The sequence below is a fragment of the Selaginella moellendorffii genome, unplaced genomic scaffold, assembly GCF_000143415.4.
Source record: "Selaginella moellendorffii unplaced genomic scaffold, v1.0 SELMOscaffold_24, whole genome shotgun sequence".
NCBI classification, from domain to species: Eukaryota; Viridiplantae; Streptophyta; class Lycopodiopsida; order Selaginellales; family Selaginellaceae; genus Selaginella; species Selaginella moellendorffii.
The window spans coordinates 469,774-485,469 of record NW_003314285.1 but is presented as its reverse complement, the minus strand read 5'-3'; the positions used below and the strand labels follow the sequence as shown (position 1 = coordinate 485,469).

General features: G+C 48.6%; 4 protein-coding genes across 9 annotated transcripts; 3 read left to right on the top strand and 1 right to left on the bottom strand.

Moving 5' to 3' along the window:
- The first annotated feature begins 8 nt into the window (after positions 1-8).
- LOC9658051 (cysteine synthase) lies at positions 9-1,797 on the top strand. Its single transcript, XM_002974343.2, has 10 exons — positions 9-291; positions 359-468; positions 522-579; positions 636-899; positions 950-1,087; positions 1,141-1,192; positions 1,248-1,327; positions 1,381-1,440; positions 1,500-1,580; positions 1,643-1,797. Exons 1-10 carry the CDS (start codon positions 40-42, stop codon positions 1,733-1,735), a joined length of 1,188 nt encoding a protein of 395 aa, XP_002974389.2. The 5' UTR covers positions 9-39; the 3' UTR covers positions 1,736-1,797.
- A 106-nt stretch (positions 1,798-1,903) lies between these two features.
- Positions 1,904-5,052, top strand: LOC9658050 (xyloglucan galactosyltransferase MUR3). Of its 6 annotated transcripts, none has more exons than XM_024679149.1 (4): positions 1,904-1,962; positions 2,020-2,177; positions 2,283-4,591; positions 4,662-5,052. In XM_024679149.1, the coding sequence occupies exon 3, from the start codon at positions 2,406-2,408 to the stop codon at positions 3,906-3,908; it is 1,503 nt and encodes a 500-aa protein (XP_024534917.1). In that variant the 5' UTR covers positions 1,904-1,962; positions 2,020-2,177; positions 2,283-2,405; the 3' UTR covers positions 3,909-4,591; positions 4,662-5,052. The 6 variants fall into 6 exon arrangements, with proteins under 6 accessions (XP_024534917.1, XP_002974388.1, XP_024534921.1 ...); XM_002974342.2 differs by having other exon boundaries at positions 1,904-2,177; positions 2,283-4,154; positions 4,217-4,591; XM_024679153.1 differs by lacking the exon at positions 1,904-1,962 and having other exon boundaries at positions 2,152-2,164.
- On the bottom strand, positions 4,998-11,936 carry LOC9658049. Its single transcript, XM_024679148.1, has 16 exons — positions 11,228-11,936; positions 10,843-11,157; positions 10,619-10,792; positions 10,347-10,550; positions 10,127-10,296; positions 9,876-10,063; positions 9,682-9,821; positions 9,368-9,617; positions 9,116-9,312; positions 8,883-9,053; positions 8,643-8,825; positions 5,942-8,581; positions 5,670-5,886; positions 5,528-5,619; positions 5,268-5,470; positions 4,998-5,214 (listed from the first exon to the last, which is right to left on the bottom strand). Exons 1-16 carry the CDS (start codon positions 11,588-11,590, stop codon positions 5,052-5,054), a joined length of 5,670 nt encoding a protein of 1,889 aa, XP_024534916.1. The 5' UTR covers positions 11,591-11,936; the 3' UTR covers positions 4,998-5,051.
- Positions 11,937-13,320: 1,384 nt separating this feature from the next.
- Positions 13,321-14,316, top strand: LOC9658047. Its single transcript, XM_002974339.2, has one exon. It carries the CDS (start codon positions 13,321-13,323, stop codon positions 14,314-14,316), a length of 996 nt encoding a protein of 331 aa, XP_002974385.1.
- The last annotated feature ends 1,380 nt before the right edge of the window (positions 14,317-15,696 follow it).

Here is a 15,696-nt window from a genome sequence, read left to right as displayed (position 1 = left end):
TGCGATCAGGTTTAGGGTTTATCGTCTAGTAGCGAGGGAATGGCGACCGCTGCTGCAGCCGCCGCGGGAGGAATCAGTCTCGTCCTGGGAAATGCCGGCTGCGGGAGGAGGGATTCGGCAGTGGCGATGCAGCGCCGGATCATCTCGTCGGCTTTGAGGCTCCAGCGGGGGAAGATTGTGGCGTCGCCCAGGGCAAGACATGCGATTGCGGCTGTTTCGACTGAGGTGCAAGCTGAGGCCGCCGGTGCCGAGCCAGAAGAGGGGCTCAACATCGCGGAAGATGTGACGCAGGTAAGAGTTTCGCTGGAAAAAGGAGGAAAGAAGGATTTTTTTGTTCCTTGGGGGTTTGTCTTTGTAGCTTATCGGAAAGACGCCGATGGTTTATTTGAACAGCGTTGTCGATGGCTGTGTTGCCAACATCGCTGCGAAGCTGGAAATCATGGAGCCGTGCTGCAGCGTCAAAGATCGGTATGGATTTTGATGAAAGAAACCGATCGCTTACTTTGTTTTGCTACATTCAGGATCGGATATAGCATGATCTCTGATGCTGAGGAGAAGGGGGCCATAACTCCTGGCAAGGTAAGCCTTGCTGCTTTTTTTCGCGTGCTCTACTCATGAGCCTCTGTGCCATGCAGAGTGTTCTGGTTGAACCTACGAGTGGTAATACTGGAATCGGACTGGCCTTCATTGCCGCGGCGAAAAACTATAAGCTGATCCTAACAATGCCTGCATCCATGAGTCTCGAGAGGCGCATTCTACTAAAGGCCTTTGGTGCCGAGCTTGTCCTCACCGATCCCGCGAAAGGCATGAAAGGAGCAGTACAGAAAGCCGAGGAGATATTGAAGAAGACTCCAAATTCTTACATGCTCCAACAATTTGAAAACCCCGCAAATCCCAAGGTGCGTTAGTTGTCTCTTTATCCGAGTTTAACACTCCTTTTACGTTTCAGGTGCATTTTGAAACCACTGGACCTGAAATCTGGGAAGACACACGAGGCAAAGTTGACATTCTTGTAGCTGGAATAGGAACTGGCGGTACCGTGACTGGTGCTGGACGGTTCCTCAAAAAGAAAAATCCGAACATCAAGGTAGTGGTGGTTCTGGGTGGTCTGCTTTTCCAGCTTACAGTTGTCTTGTACAGATTTACGGTGTTGAGCCCACAGAGAGTAACGTGCTCTCCGGCGGAAAGCCAGGTATGCTTGTATTGGCTTACGTTGAATTGCTCATAGAAAGTGGTGGTCTTGTCAGGTCCGCATAAGATTCAGGGTATTGGTGCGGGATTCATTCCAAGCATTCTAGACGTAGAAATCCTTGACGAAGTCATTCAGGTACTCTTAAATGCAAAGCTTAAAAAAACGATAGTTTTGGTGATGCTTTGTAGGTTTCAAGTAACGATTCTGTAGAAATGGCAAAGCAGCTGGCGTTGAAGGAAGGCCTGCTGGTACTAATTCTTACAAAATGGGATTGCAAAGCTCTAATCTCTCTTTGTAACGGCACCAGGTGGGAATCTCGTCAGGAGCTGCTGTGTGTGCCGCCATTCAGGTGGCAAAGCGACCAGAGAATGCAAACAAGCTGATCTGTGTAAGTGCGATAGTGTGTTCCACGTTAGTCATGGCAAGACCTGATGAGCTTATCTGCTGCAGGTGGTTCTTCCTAGCTTCGGCGAGCGCTACTTATCGTCCGTTCTGTTTCAATCTATCAGAGAAGAGTCCGAAAAAATGCAACCAGAAGCTTGAGGTCTTTGTTGTTCATTTTTTGTTTCATCAAGTGAATATGAAGGTGCGTTTGTAGTCTTGTACATTCTGATTTGTCTCCACCTTCAACACCGGGAGGCCTTTTTTACGAGCAGTGTGCTATAACATGGCCAAGAGAGAGCCAGACAAGAATCCTATTGTGGAAAATTCCAGGGGTAATGGTAACTCTTTACCAGCTTTTCTAGAAAAGATCGAGATGAAGCTGGGCGGTAAGTCCGTGCTGCTTATTTCTAATCAGTGCTACTTTCATGTTTGCATATGAACAGGTTCTACGTTGGCCTGAATGATAAAACAGAACGAGGACGACTGCAAGACAAATGCGCAGTATCTGACAGCAAACCATGTCTCTTTGTCTTTGGAGTGATCAAGGCGGTCACACACCGGCGATGATTGACTAAAATATGGAAGAAGGTACCCATGGCTGGTATGTAAGTTCGAGCGAGGTTGGTCTTGACACGAGTTTTAAATATTTTTGCTTACATATTTGCCGTGTCTTGACTGATTCGCTGGCGTGTTTTTACTCTGATAGGGATCGAGACTGGGACCACTCTGGAGAATGGCTTGCGAGCAGTCCTGAAAGGAGGAAAGCACTGAATTCAGAAGCGTGAACGACGGAGCGAGAATTCTCGAAAAGTCGGGTTCAATACGATGAATGATGGCTCTTCGAGTGAAATTTAGCAGCTCGTCGTCTCGCAAATTGTTGCTATCGTCGGAAGGAGGTGCATCGTTCCTCCTTACTTGCTGCATTTTTTTCTGTATGTCCGCGAGCTTTGGGACTTACTGGGCATTCTCTTCCTCCTACAGACTCCACCCGATCAAGTTTCTCACGTTTCCGGAGCAACACAAGAGTTCCAGTGCTTTTTTCGAGGAAGTCACAAACAGGGACAGAGCACGGCATCCTTTTAGCCGGGGCGATCATCACGAATTTCCAGATGGCCAGGACTTGCACTCGTGTCAGGGGAGGCGGGTGTTCATGTACGAGCTTCCTCGCAAATTCAACTTGGAAGTCCTGGAAAAATGCGACAAGATGGTCTCCTGGCTTACGTTCTGCGACCACTTCATCAACCATGGCTTCGGGAAGGCGCTGGCTGGAGCAAATTCTTCGTGGTACGCCACCGATCCTTACATGCTGGAGGTGATCTTCCACGAGAGGATGCGCAGGTACAGGTGCCTTGTGAATTCTCCCCGTGAGGCCGATGCGTTCTTCATCCCTTACTACGCAGGACTGGACGCTCTCAGGTTCCTTTACGGGGCGGACAACTTGAACAGGCACGAGCAAGGGGTCGATCTCGTCAAGTTTCTGGAGGCAAACTATAGCTGGAGCTGGAGAAGAAATCTCGGCCACGACCACTTCATGGTAACAGGAAGAACAGCTTGGGACTTTGCTAGCTACCGCGGAAAGTCTTCGTGGGGGACTAGTCTTCGGCTGCTCAAGCAGATGGAAAACGTGACGACTTTGGTGATGGAACGACGTCCCTGGGATCGGACAGAGCAGGCAATACCGTATCCAACTTCCTTTCACCCGGCAACCAAGTCGGAGCTACAGGCATGGATCGAGAGAGTCAAGGCAAGCCCGAGAACCAACTTCATGTCCTTCGCCGGAGCTCCGCGGCCTCAGCAAAACGAGAGCATCCGGGGGATCCTGTTTGAGCAGTGTCGCAAGTCCCGGAGCTGCGAGGCCGTGAATTGCTCGAAGCTGAGGTGTGCTCACAATCCTCTCCCGATCGCCGAGAAGCTGCTGTCCTCGATCTTTTGCCTCCAGCCGCAGGGAGACACTTCCACGCGGAGGTCGAGCTTCGACTCGCTGGTTTGCGGCTGCATTCCCGTCTTCTTCCACGCCGACTCGGCCTACACACAGTATACTTGGCATCTCCCTCGCGAGCGCGAGAGCTACTCGGTGTTCATTCCCGAGGAAGAGATCCGCCGGGATGGGCTGGAGGTGGAGGAGTTTCTGAGGAGCAAGTTTAGCAGCCAGAGGATTGGAGAGCTCCAGAGGAACATCCGGAAGATCATCCCGCGGCTGCTCTATACTGGGAAGCCATGGAGCTCTGGCGATGGTGGTCGGGATTCTCTCGATGGGGAGGACGACGCTTTCGACGTGAGCGTGAAAGAAATGGTGGAGAAGTCGCAAAGGACCCAATTTTCCAGTACTTGATCATTTGTTTTTGTTTTGCATGTCTCCTTAAAGAATCTCAACGGCCACGATTGTTTTCCAAGATTTGCATCCGACGGTCGGCATTTGTTCAAGATGAAAATGGGGTATATTCGCTGAGCATCTTGATGAGCCCTAATTTGGCAGGGAGCGTTTTGATCTGATCCGATCCATGCGCGAGAGGAATGATGCGCCTCCGAGAATGGGGCACCGCATTTGGACGTGGCTGATGATCCGGTATTGATCGAGGTAAAACAAGCAGCCTAGGGCTCTTCCAATCGAGCGATCGTTCTCTCTTTCCTTCAATCCAGTTGAAATCCAACATGCTGAGAGGAGAACCATGCTAGGCCCCCTAGAGTGCCCGGTTTGCCTGGAGTTCTTCAACGATGGATCGCACACGCCCAGGCTCTTGTGCTGTGGACACACCGTTTGCCAGTTGTGTGTGGAGCGCCTCGTCGTCAGCTCCTCGCTGCCGAGGTTTCGATGCCCGGAATGCCGAGCGCTGTCCAAGTGGCGAGGAATCCACCACTTTCCAAAGAACTACATCCTTCTCCACGCTCTGGGAGGATCACTCTCGACACAACCAACAACATCGACTTTAATTTCCCCGCCGTCGCCACCAGGAAGAACTGGAAGGATTTTCTCACTACTCTTGCAGTCACCGACCAACTTGTTCCAGCTTAGAGGTACGCTTGTTCTTGTGTGATTCTTTCGGTTCTAGGATCTAACTTCCATTGTTTCATCCATCCATTCCAGGTGCTAACGTTCCTGGTGTTTTGGAGCGCAAGCTCTGGGAGCTCGGGAAGCTAATCGCCGCCAGCGTCGTCTTACTCGTCTTTCTACCGATCTCCATCCTCCATCTCTGCTTCTCGTGGTGGACGGCACTTCTCGGGTTTGTGGTGTTCTCGTGCTTCTCCATCGGAGTGGTGGGGATTGCCCTTTTTCTGCTCTTCCTCTGGTGGACACAGAGCGTTGTGCTGACACTTTACAGTTTTGCGAAGTTCTTGTTCCGGCCGAGCTCGTCGGAGCTGTCCAAAACGTATAGCTAACAGGGACGAACTACTCGTTTGCGAGAGAAACAACGAGACTGTAAACAATGAAGCCTGGTCTCGGGCTCTTCTTCTATAATATAGCAGATATGCAAGCTCACTCGTGCTCGGAGACTTTCAGAAAAACGTCTTGAAGTGTCGTTTGCTCGATCTGCCACTCTCGAATCCCGTGCTCGAGTTTGTTCGCATCGTCTTCTAGCAACTGGAACAGATACTTTAGATCGAAGATCTTGATGGAAAACTTGCGAACTCGGCGCCATCTATAGAACGATGGACGTTAGAACCAAAGAAAAAGAAAAGCACCAACACTTACGAGTAGACAAGAGTGGCATCTGGAGCAGCTCTTTTGATCAGCGAAGCAATTGTCTCGGAGCTCTCGTGGTCATCTTTCTGCATCACAACAGTGAGAGTGTAGCCATTACTGTAACGATTCTTGAGATGAAGTGGAGCTCCAAGGCACTTCATTTTCCCATGAGCCATGATACCAATCCTGGTGCAAAGAGTATCAGCCTCTTCCTGCATAAAAGAAAGTTTCTGAGAGTCCATCGAGAGCTGGAAAGTTTGCTTGATTACCATGGAATGTGTTGTGAGTAGAATCAAGCGTCCAGCATTGGATTGCTTGTTTACAACATCCCAGATCGTTGTTCTACTTACAGGATCAAGGCCTGGAAAAGAAAGCTGAAGCATTAGTGAAAGCTTTGAGAGGATGATTTACCGGTTGTTATTTCGTCCATGAGTAGAATCGAGGGACTCCCAACGAGGCTAACACCGAAAGAGAGCCGACGCAGTTGACCTCCAGATAAGCTCGACGCTTTCTTGTGAAACGAGTCGCCATTGAGTGAAAGCTCGGCAGCGATTGTCTGAATGGAAGCTCGAGCTTGCGCGGAACTCAAGCCTTTGATATAAGCGTATATCATGAAGTGCGACCACACCTGGAAAAATAAACAAAGCTAAAACTGAAGAGGAAAAGAGAAAGCTTTCTCTTACCGAGAGATCCTTCCATACGACATCCGATTGAGGACAGATGCTCAGCTGGTTGGGAGAGAGCTCGTTCTTCCCGGTAATTACTTTACCTCCAATCTCTATAGTTCCTGCCGAGGGTGCGAGAGAGCCGGATAGCATCGAGAGTGCTGTAGTTTTCCCTGCTCCATTTGCTCCTAGGAGTCCAAAGATCTCACCATACTGCAAGCCGAGCGTGAGATTGTCCACTGCTACTTTGGCTCCCTTCCCGCTCGAGGCCGGATAAATCTTCCTCAAGTTTTGTGTCTTGATCGCCAGTACTCCAGGCTGAGCGTTTCGAACTTTGTCCACCTCCATAGCAATGTCTTCGGAGTCGGATGTCCCATCTTGTTTTGCTTCCTCGTCCAAAAAGTTATTTTCCCTCGTGAACAATCTAGAGAAGCACCCGAAGGGATTGAGCGACGCTCTAGCCTGGTTGACAAGCACTCCAGCGACGTATAACAGCGTGCTGCCAAGAAGAAGTACCACAATATCCGTAATAAGCTCGCCTTGCCTCACTCCAGCAAAGAGAAGATAGAGAATTCGAGCCAAAGCCAGGGGTGGAAAGATGGCGGCTGCAGCAGGCATGGAACTTTGATCCTTGTACTTCACATTGACGAAGACGCAGCCAGCAGCAGTGATGATGATCCCGATCGCAACGAGCGACGCGGCTCGAACGCTGCTGAAAAACCCGGCCGTGAAAGTTGACATGCCATTGAGAGCGTGAGCCCAAGCCAAGATGATCAAAGCGGACATGAGCGGATCGGCGTGGACGAAGCTACTTCCGACTAGTCTTCCAATTACGAAGAACACCACCCCGTCGATCACTGAGAGGATGAAGTCGTAGAGATAGTTTCCAAGCCAGTACGCCGATGGTTTCATCCCAGCGATCACCATCAAGTGGAGGAGTCCAGTTTGACGCTCCATGACGAGCCTCCGGACGTAGAGAGGGAAGAAAGTTGACAGTCCCATGATGGCGAAGAGGAGCGTCGCCGGGTTGTAAACACCATCGTCCTGTCGGTTGCCTGCGAACTCGAGATCCGGATAAACTCTAAGCCTGGCCGTGATCGCTGGAGCATTGCTGTCAGCCGTGGAAGCTAGCCCGTTGCTTATAGCATTCATCGCGAGGAAGGGAGCTACTGAGGCGACCATGTAGGAGGAGGTCGAGGATGGATCGGTGTAGAGCTGAGCGAGATCTTTGTAAGTGCTGCTGCTGCCGGAGAAGCCACACAAACCAGACGTTACGTTTCTCATGCGTATCCAAATCCTTGTTGCGTCGTACGAGTGGAACCTGGATTTGTATCTCACAGTAGCTGCGACATGACGATCGCTAGAACCTCCCGACGAGTAAGTCGACCAGGCCAGGCCGGAAGTCGGGAACAAAGCATCATAAGTTGCGGTGGCCGTGGAGAGGTCTTCAATATAGACTCGATCGCCGTCACTGGCTCGAGCGTTGGATGAGCAGAACGGAACTCTGACTCGGACAGATTTTCTCTGGAGATCTTGCTGTCCGGATACGAACAAAGCATTAGGATCTGGATTCTGAATTTGTTTGAGCGCCACCACCGTAGACTTGTTGCTGCCAGTGAAAGTATAATTGAGATCGAGGTCGCCTTGGGAAGAGTACCATACCACCGGTGTCACTGCCACCCTCGAGCTTGGATCTAAAGTCGAGTTGAGAAGCATTGGAGCGAGAGCTGAGGAGAGAGCAGTCCACGATAGATCAATGTGGAAGAAACCAGCTTCAAAGTTTTGAGCGCTGCAGTAGCCACTGTCAACCAGATCGCTCCTTCCCGGACAGACGTTCTCGGAGAAACTCTGGCGTGTCCCGGAGATCGATCCTCCGAAAAGCTTCATGAGTAGCACGTATACCACGAATGTAAGAAAGTAGAAAGCGAAGGCCTTCTTCTGTGCCAAGTTGAGCTGAAAGTTTTTGTATAACACCGCGCGTATCTGCGATCGGAATAACCCAGCGTTGCTCGTAACTGTCGTTGGAGCTGGATCGTTTTGATTTTCCCCATTGTTTACGTGGTTCTCACCACGGACTTGAGTGTTTGGAGGCGGACCAAAACTCTCGGTGAGCTCTTCGTAACTTTCGTTTAAAGGTTGGCTTTCGTGGTTCTCATCTTCTGCGATGGAGTCCATCATAGCTGGAGCTTGCTCTGCCAAAGCACACGTTAAGCACACCGCATTTGGTACCTTGACGGAAATCCCAGAGCGCGTGTAGAGAGTAACAACGTCGGCTCTTTTCACCCCGCACATAAGGCACAGCTTCTCAACATCGGGACTCTCGTTCTCGTTCTCTTCAGTCACTTGGTGGTCGTTTCGAGCGCTGAGCCGGAGAAAAACTTCTTCCAGGGTTGTGTTGGAGATACCCCATTCTTTGAGATATTTGGACGAAGTCGGAGGCTCGCTTTTCTCTCTCCCGGGTAGCCTCACTCTGAGCTCGGTTAAAAGTTTTGGAATGGCTAGTGCTGTGTTGTGGTTAAGTGAAACCTTCAAGTTTCCAGCCGCGGACTGGACAATTTTTGATCCCGGAAGAACGCGTTTGACAATAGCCTCGACTTCCGGCGCGTCTTCGGGAGAGGCTAGAAGCAAAGAGATCTGATAACCAGAACCAAACTCTTTCTGGAAAGTAGTAAGATAAATAAGGAACCAGCATTGCCTGGATCAAGAAAAACACACTGACCTTCAAGAATAGAGATGAACCAACGGCTTTGAGAGTTCCTTGGTGCAAAATTGCGATTTTATCTCCAAGAGCGTCGGCCTCCTCCATGTTGTGTGTTGTTAAAACCACTATCTTTTCTTCTTTGACCTTCTCAATGAGCTCCCAGATTCGTTTCTTGTTTATTGTATCAACGCCTGTGGTTGGCTGCAACGGAAATCATCAATCCTGTCTACTTGGACGCAAAAACACTTAAGCTTTTACCTCGTCCAGGAAGATAAGTTTACGACGGTCACCCAGCACGGACATGCAAACTGATAGCCTTCGCTTCATGCCTCCAGAGAAGGTAGTTGTCATGTTTTTACCCTCCTCTGAAAGATCCACTGCTGCAAGAACACGTTTGATTTCTTCAGCAGCGTACTTCCCGTGAAGACCCTGTAGAAAATATGAAAAGTAAAGATTGAAAGTTTCATCTTGGGAATGAAAACATTATATACCTGCATGGCAGCACACACGTACAAGTGCTCTTCCGCGTTCAGCTCATCCCAAAGAGCGTCAAACTGAGGACAAATTCCACACACTGCTTGAATCTGTGCCATGTCTGTTGAGAAACTGTAGCCTCTGAAATAAGCTTCTCCATAAGTTGCATCCGTCAAGCCAGTTAAAACGTTAATCAGAGTCGACTTTCCAGCACCTACAAGAATTACGGAAAGTCAGTGAGAATTAACTATCCATATTAAAGTGCGTACCATTGTGGCCAAGGAGAACAAAAACTTCTCCGTTGTTCATTGTCACCGAAACTTCGCGTAGAGCAGTTCCACGTTTGTAGCTCTTTGACATTTTTAGGATTCGCAAAGAGTTTTCTTGCTGCGACTTTTGCCTCTCTTCAGCAAATGTGTCACCTCGAGTGTATGATCCAGCAGCCGCAGTGTATCCCCAGTATCCCCTTTGAAAAGGAAACCTCCAACTTCTTCTTCCGTTTGTTCTTCCAGCAAGAGCCTAGAGCAAAATAACCAACTTATAAAACACAAAACAATGGAAAAAAGAAGGAACAAATAAAAACCTGTGAAAGGTACCATGCTAGTGGGACGCTGACGATCCAAAGACCAAGCATCAGAAACACAGAAGCAAGAAGAGATGGTGCTGAATATACAGTGGCCACCTCGCTGCCGGACTTTAAATAATGCATCGTAGATTGGAGATCTATCACATATTGTCATGTTAAAAGAAAATCATGAGGGAAGGACTACAGCTTACCATGGAATGAAAAACTTTTCCTGCCGTAGATCGTGGTTGCATACATTTCTAGAACTATCCGTCCGTAACTTATCCACGGAAACCAGAAAATAACAAACTCCATGAAGTGAGTAGCTTTGTGAGGAGCCCAGAATCCACTGTAAGGATTGTCCATTCTCACGCAATTCCCAGACACATCAACGCCAAACCTGTTATCACCAAACATAGAAAGGATTAAAAACGACAACCATTGCACAAAAGCAAGAACTCACATGCCCATGGTCAAACTAGTAAGGTTCATCGTCATTGTCGAGAAGAGTATCCCCAAGAAAATCAGGGACGAAACTGTCATGATCCACACGGGCTTTGTAAAGAGCGCCGCAACAATCAGCGCTACCCCGATCATGGCTATTTGAAAAGCGTAGAGAGTTACAAAAAGCACCTGGGAAAACAAGGTAAGTTTCGTTTGCAAGAACTCAAGGATAAACTTACACCAAATGAAGTGTATTTGAAGGCGAAGAGCTGGTGTGATCCCGAAACGAGCTTCATGATAATCACCGTAAGCAGGGAACTCACAAACGAGAGCAAAAGAAACGCGATCGTCCAAGAAGCAATGTGTGCGCTTTCTTGCAGCCCCATCTGACGTAGTTTTCCAATCAATCGCTTTTGTTTCTCCGAAGCAAGGATCATTATCACCTGAAAAAAGAAAAATTTACAAACTCGTAAAAGTATTCTCGAGGAAAAAAAGAAGCTTTGCATCATACCACAATAGTCGAGATCCCAACTCCAGTTGCTATCAAGGTGCCTCCCATGAAACCAATCACGACTTGAGTTCTCACCCGATACGTAGGTTCGTCACATCCGGTCTCTTGCCCGGCACCAACATTCGATTCTCTGGAGATTTTCTCGTCGCTTCTAATGTCAGTGAAAGCTCCAACCTGCGTAGCAAAGTGTTACAAACAAAAGAAACATAGAAAGCAATGCTCACTTGCAACGAGAAACGCTGTTGGCCTCGGGATGATGTCGAAATAATAGCAGTATCGAGAGATTTTTGGAGTGTGAGCAGCCTGCCAGATAGACCTTGTGACTTGAGAAATGGATCCAGTTTCTTGAGAGCACCGAATCCGTAGGCTCTCGTGTAGCTTCTGTTCATCCAGACATCATAAGCGTGGAAGTTGTCCGGGAAAAAAGAGACAGCGAGATCGACATGGCCGGGATTCTTCCACATAAACTCGGACATTCTCTGGTTGCTGGGGAACTCCACCACGTCAACACCATACTCAAGGCCCACCGAGTTGGCCACCTAAGAACAAGATCAAACTAGCTTAGCGAGATCGAGGAAAGAAAAAATGAAAGAAAGGACAGACTTTCACCTGTTGCATGACGACTTTCGCGTTGTTTCCAGCGTCAGAAACAAATCCAATCGTGATACAGTGCTGGAGAGATTGGGACGAGTTCGGTGCTGAGAAGCTCTTGAGCTCCATCCGGTTTCCTCGAGCATCCACAACAACGCAGCGAGTCAAGCCATCGGGAACGCTCTGGAGCCGGTCGTCGTTCTTCAAGTCGGAGTCATCGAGCGCAACGGTGGAGAAGAGGATATAGAGTACTATCACCGCGAGGGGAGGAGCAAACACATAAGCCGCGAGGGAGATCTTCCTGTGGAGCAGCACCTTCCAACACTTTCGGGTGAGCGCAGCAAATTGCAGCCACCAGCTAGATCGCTGCTGCTCAACCATCTTCGCCAAGAGAGTAGAATTCGCTCACCAAGCCCAAAATCGCTAAACCATCCTCGCGAAATGGAGTGGAGATCGCTGCTCAGTGAGCTAGAGCTCCGCCGTGTTCCATACTTTTTGAGCGCTCTAGTTCCTCCTGTCGCTAGGGCAGCAGCGTATACGGACAGGAAGTGACGGAGTGGACGATTTTCCATAGTCAAGCCAAAAGCCTCGCGAGACCAACAAGGAGGATTTCCAGGGCGGCAATGATCTGGAGTAGCTCTAACACACCTGGTTGGAGAAGTCGTCACCAGCATTGCCCCTATCGCGCAAAAGACTCCACCAGTGCCACCATAGCTACAGCTTGTACTGCGTCGTCTTGACCTAACGATTGTGGAAAACTTTGGTTTGCAAAGTTGCAAGTGGCTGGAATCATATCCGATATCTCCATGAATTGTGGAATAATAATGCACACACAATAAAATTATAGCCATAACTATATTCTTAACATTATACCAACATAATCACAAATCACCCGATTTTTCCGCCTTTTTTATTGTATGAAGCGCATTAGAACCTTCCAGGGGGATCTTTTGTCTGCCAGAAGTCAACAAGTGTCCCCCCGCACTATCAATGTGCCAAGCGCCAGTTGGTGGGGTTCGATTGGTTGGAAAGGCCAAAGGTAAGAAAGGACAAGAGAGGTACTTGTACGGCCGTGGCCACGAGTGAAACCTGGACCACTATTCACACCGTCCAACCGAATATACCTACGTGTCGCCTACGATTGATATGGTCAAACACGGAATTCTCCCCAACGTAGTGCATTTAATGGCTCCACGCTATAGCTTTGCAACACAGTTTGAAAGAGTCATATTAATCCAACTTTCATTTGGTATATAATTTAAGGCTTGGCTTTCTAGTGTATTGTGGATTGCTTCTAAAATTGAGTCTCTTCACAATTTCTCCCCTCAAATTCTTCCCTCAAATCGCGAGTGGCCGGCTCGAGAGAAAGAATTAAAGCTTGTAAGCTTCAAACACACATCCAATTTCTTTTCTAGGGGTTGTATCTTCACTGTAGTTCTTCTTTCCCCGGGCATCCAGAGAAGAAGAAGGGAGAAGATGGTCTCAATCTTACGAAGGAGCCACAGCCACCATGATTCCTTGGATCCCAACACAGGCTTTACAAGAAATCGCAGCACAAGCTACTTGCGAAGGAAATCCTCTCCACCATCGGATGTTCCAAAGGGATCGTTGGCTGTTTATGTGGGCGAGGAAGGGAGGAGATTTGTGATTCCAATTTCTTATCTCAACCATCCTCTCTTCCAGGAGCTTCTTAAAAAATCGGAGGAAGAATTTGGCTACACCCACTATGGGGCAATGCACTTGCCATGTAACATTCTCGTGTTTTACAGAGTTTTAGAGAGGATTGAGAGTGAAATATTGTTGCAACGAGTGAAATTTCCCAGGGGGCCAATTGGTCTCACAGTTCTCATGTGATATAAAAGGAAAATTAGAATTGCAACATTTCTACAGTGGTTTGGAGTTTTTTCTTATTTCCTTGCAATCAATTAGAATTTCCATTGCAGCATATTGCTCATCATCACTGACTGATTAGCTGAAAACAGAGGAAAACTTTGCCAATCTCACCAGCTTAAAAGATTTGATGGCCGTGGAAAACAAGAGATTTGATCTCAAATTCTCCGAAAATTCTCCCTTTGTAGATCTGCCCTAAATTTTCAAAATGTAGGGCTTTCATGCGGGCGAGCGCGTTGCTCTTCCTTCGATGGCGGCAGCTCGTGCTTTGTGTCTTTGGCGCCCTCCTCCTCCTAATCTTTCTCTCCTCGATCTTTCCCTCTCGCAGCCGCGGCCACAGCAGCAGGAGTGTGGAGCTTCTTCCAATCCTCGGGAGCAAGCATGGCAGCGAGTTCCTCTGGCAGATGCCGCCGCGACCGGCTCGCGCGATCCTCTTCCTGGCTCACGGCTGCCACTGCAGGGCCACGTTCTTCTGGGACAAGAGCCCTAATTGCCCTCACTGCATCGGTCTTCCAGAGGATCGCCTCTACGTTCTCAAGGCGCTGGAGTCCAGGTATGCCGTGATCGCTATCTCCAGCACGAATACCTGCTGGGATCGCCAGGCCGACACGGGGAAAGTGGTGTCGATTCTCCAGGGCTGGATCCGCGAGAACCGCCTCGATGGCCTCCCAATCTTCGCATTGGGTGCCTCCTCCGGTGGCTACTTCGTCTCCACTCTCGCGCTCCGGCTGCGATTCAACGCCACGGTTTTGATGATCTCCGAGGGACACTTCGAGGTGATGGATTTCGATCGCGACTATCCGGCGACGCTCTTCGCTCACATGCCCAGGGACGAGCGGCGAGCGATTGGAGTGGCCCGGTCCATGAAGTTGCTGAAGGAGAAGGGGGTGGGGACTGAAGAGATCCAGTGTTTGGCATTGCCAGTGACGCCTCAGCTCTTGAGCGACAGGATTCCCGGGGTTGGTGATGAAGCTTCACGAAAGATCTATCAGGCGCTCAAAGAGGCGGGGATCCTAGACGAGAACGATTTCATGAGGAGCGATGGACGGAGGTTGGTTTGCCGGGCTGTTCTCGACCGAAGGAATGCTTTTCCTGTGAGCCTGAAGAAGTGGGAGCATCACATTCAGGAGGAGCTCAATGCAGCTTATGCGTACCACGAGATGACTAGTGTGCCACTGGAAAGGACTTTTGACTGGTTTGCAGACCATGGCAAATAAAGGTTCTTATGTAAAACATACTTATGATCTAGAGTTGCGAAGAAAACTCTGGAACCTATCTTTCTTTTTTACCTCTCGTGTCACAACACATCCCTTGCTTGCCTTCCAATCACAACATTAATCTCTGCCTCATCTCAATCGGATAGGTGGCTGTGAGATTGGAGCGTTAATCTGGTTGGAACAGGGACCAAAAGTGTTTGTATATTCAAAGTTTACCCAAAAATAAAGTTGATTTAATTGCCTGGCAGTCGAGAAGAGAAGGAAGGATGTGCGTCAATTTTATAGTGACTCTGGGAAAGGTGTGCATGGCTTTTTATGGTCTCCCTCGGACTTGGGCGACAGTTAGAAGGTAGAAGGTGACGATCCAACAACCTGTTACAAAGAGAATTCCATCTCTTCTTCCTTGTAGTAGCTTCCGTGTTACCTTAGTAGCTTTAGCACGTCTCTATGATTTTGGAATCTCTCCGGAAGTCTAAATTCCATCCAAGCTGTGCCTGCCATCAAGGCTGTGGAGAGACATACCTGGCCTGTGCCCTGAGCCTATAGGACCGGTTTGAACGCCATCACCGCCAAGATCCTCCCAAGAACATACTACATTTCATCGAAAAAATAAAGCAGTCCAGAATATTTGAAAATAGATCTCAACGGTCATCTTCACAACAACGCAGAGCACTCTCATTGATCAACCCTTCAGACTTTGCGCCTCTAGGTCCTCAGGCCATGGATGCAAATCTACTAGAGATGTTTTTGCTTAAAATATAAAATTAACTCGGGTAATTTTTATCAGTTATTTTTTCCTGGGCTGGAAATACAAGGGCCCCTTTGTCATTCCCACACAACAGAAAGGTGGTAGGCACCCGGTGCGGCATTTGCTAAATATTTGTAAGACTTATGCCCCCATGGGGCAAATGCTGGGGCGAGAGACAAACAGTGCTGGGGTTTGCGCTTTGAAAGGCAGTAAGAATTGCGGAGCGAGGCAGCTATAAAGAACTCCTGGTAACATTGTGTGACCAACTTAGCTATGAATTTTTCTGAACGCATTGTCGCCCATACATTGTTGTGTGATGCCTTGAAATGGCTTCACATTCTTTGTACTTTTGAAAGGAATATGCAAATGCAATAACAACATTGTGTTTGGATAGATGGATTGTGAAAAAACACCAAAGATTCATTCGTAAGAGAATACAATTCCTTGCCAGGAACTCAAAAGCACAGCCATTTTTAAGATCCAACAACACCGAGAAATACATCAGTCATGGCGTACTTCCTTGCTTGGACCTTGCACTCTGGGAGATCAAGCAATCCCTCAAGGATCAAGCACCCAAAGGAGGCAGAGTTTGATGTGTGTCTGGGTCGTGTCAGATGCGTATTGTTCGACGG

What these genes read in the sequence shown, in the direction of transcription:
- LOC9658049 (XM_024679148.1), bottom strand. Translation starts at nt 11,590, where the DNA reads ATGGTTGAGCAGCAGCGATCTAGCTGGTGGCTGCAATTTGCTGCGCTC. An exon ending in TCAAATACACTTCATTTGGT is followed by an intron (nt 10,297 to 10,346) that starts GTAAGTTTATCC and finishes TTGTTTTCCCAG; the next exon opens with GTGCTTTTTGTAACTCTCTA. An exon ending in ACGTGTGTGCTGCCATGCAG is followed by an intron (nt 9,054 to 9,115) that starts GTATATAATGTT and finishes TATTTTCTACAG; the next exon opens with GGTCTTCACGGGAAGTACGC.
- LOC9658050 (XM_024679149.1), top strand. Translation starts at nt 2,406, where the DNA reads ATGATGGCTCTTCGAGTGAAATTTAGCAGCTCGTCGTCTCGCAAATTG.
- LOC9658051 (XM_002974343.2), top strand. Translation starts at nt 40, where the DNA reads ATGGCGACCGCTGCTGCAGCCGCCGCGGGAGGAATCAGTCTCGTCCTG. An exon ending in CGTTGAAGGAAGGCCTGCTG is followed by an intron (nt 1,441 to 1,499) that starts GTACTAATTCTT and finishes TAACGGCACCAG; the next exon opens with GTGGGAATCTCGTCAGGAGC. An exon ending in ATGCAAACAAGCTGATCTGT is followed by an intron (nt 1,581 to 1,642) that starts GTAAGTGCGATA and finishes TATCTGCTGCAG; the next exon opens with GTGGTTCTTCCTAGCTTCGG.
- LOC9658047 (XM_002974339.2), top strand. Translation starts at nt 13,321, where the DNA reads ATGCGGGCGAGCGCGTTGCTCTTCCTTCGATGGCGGCAGCTCGTGCTT.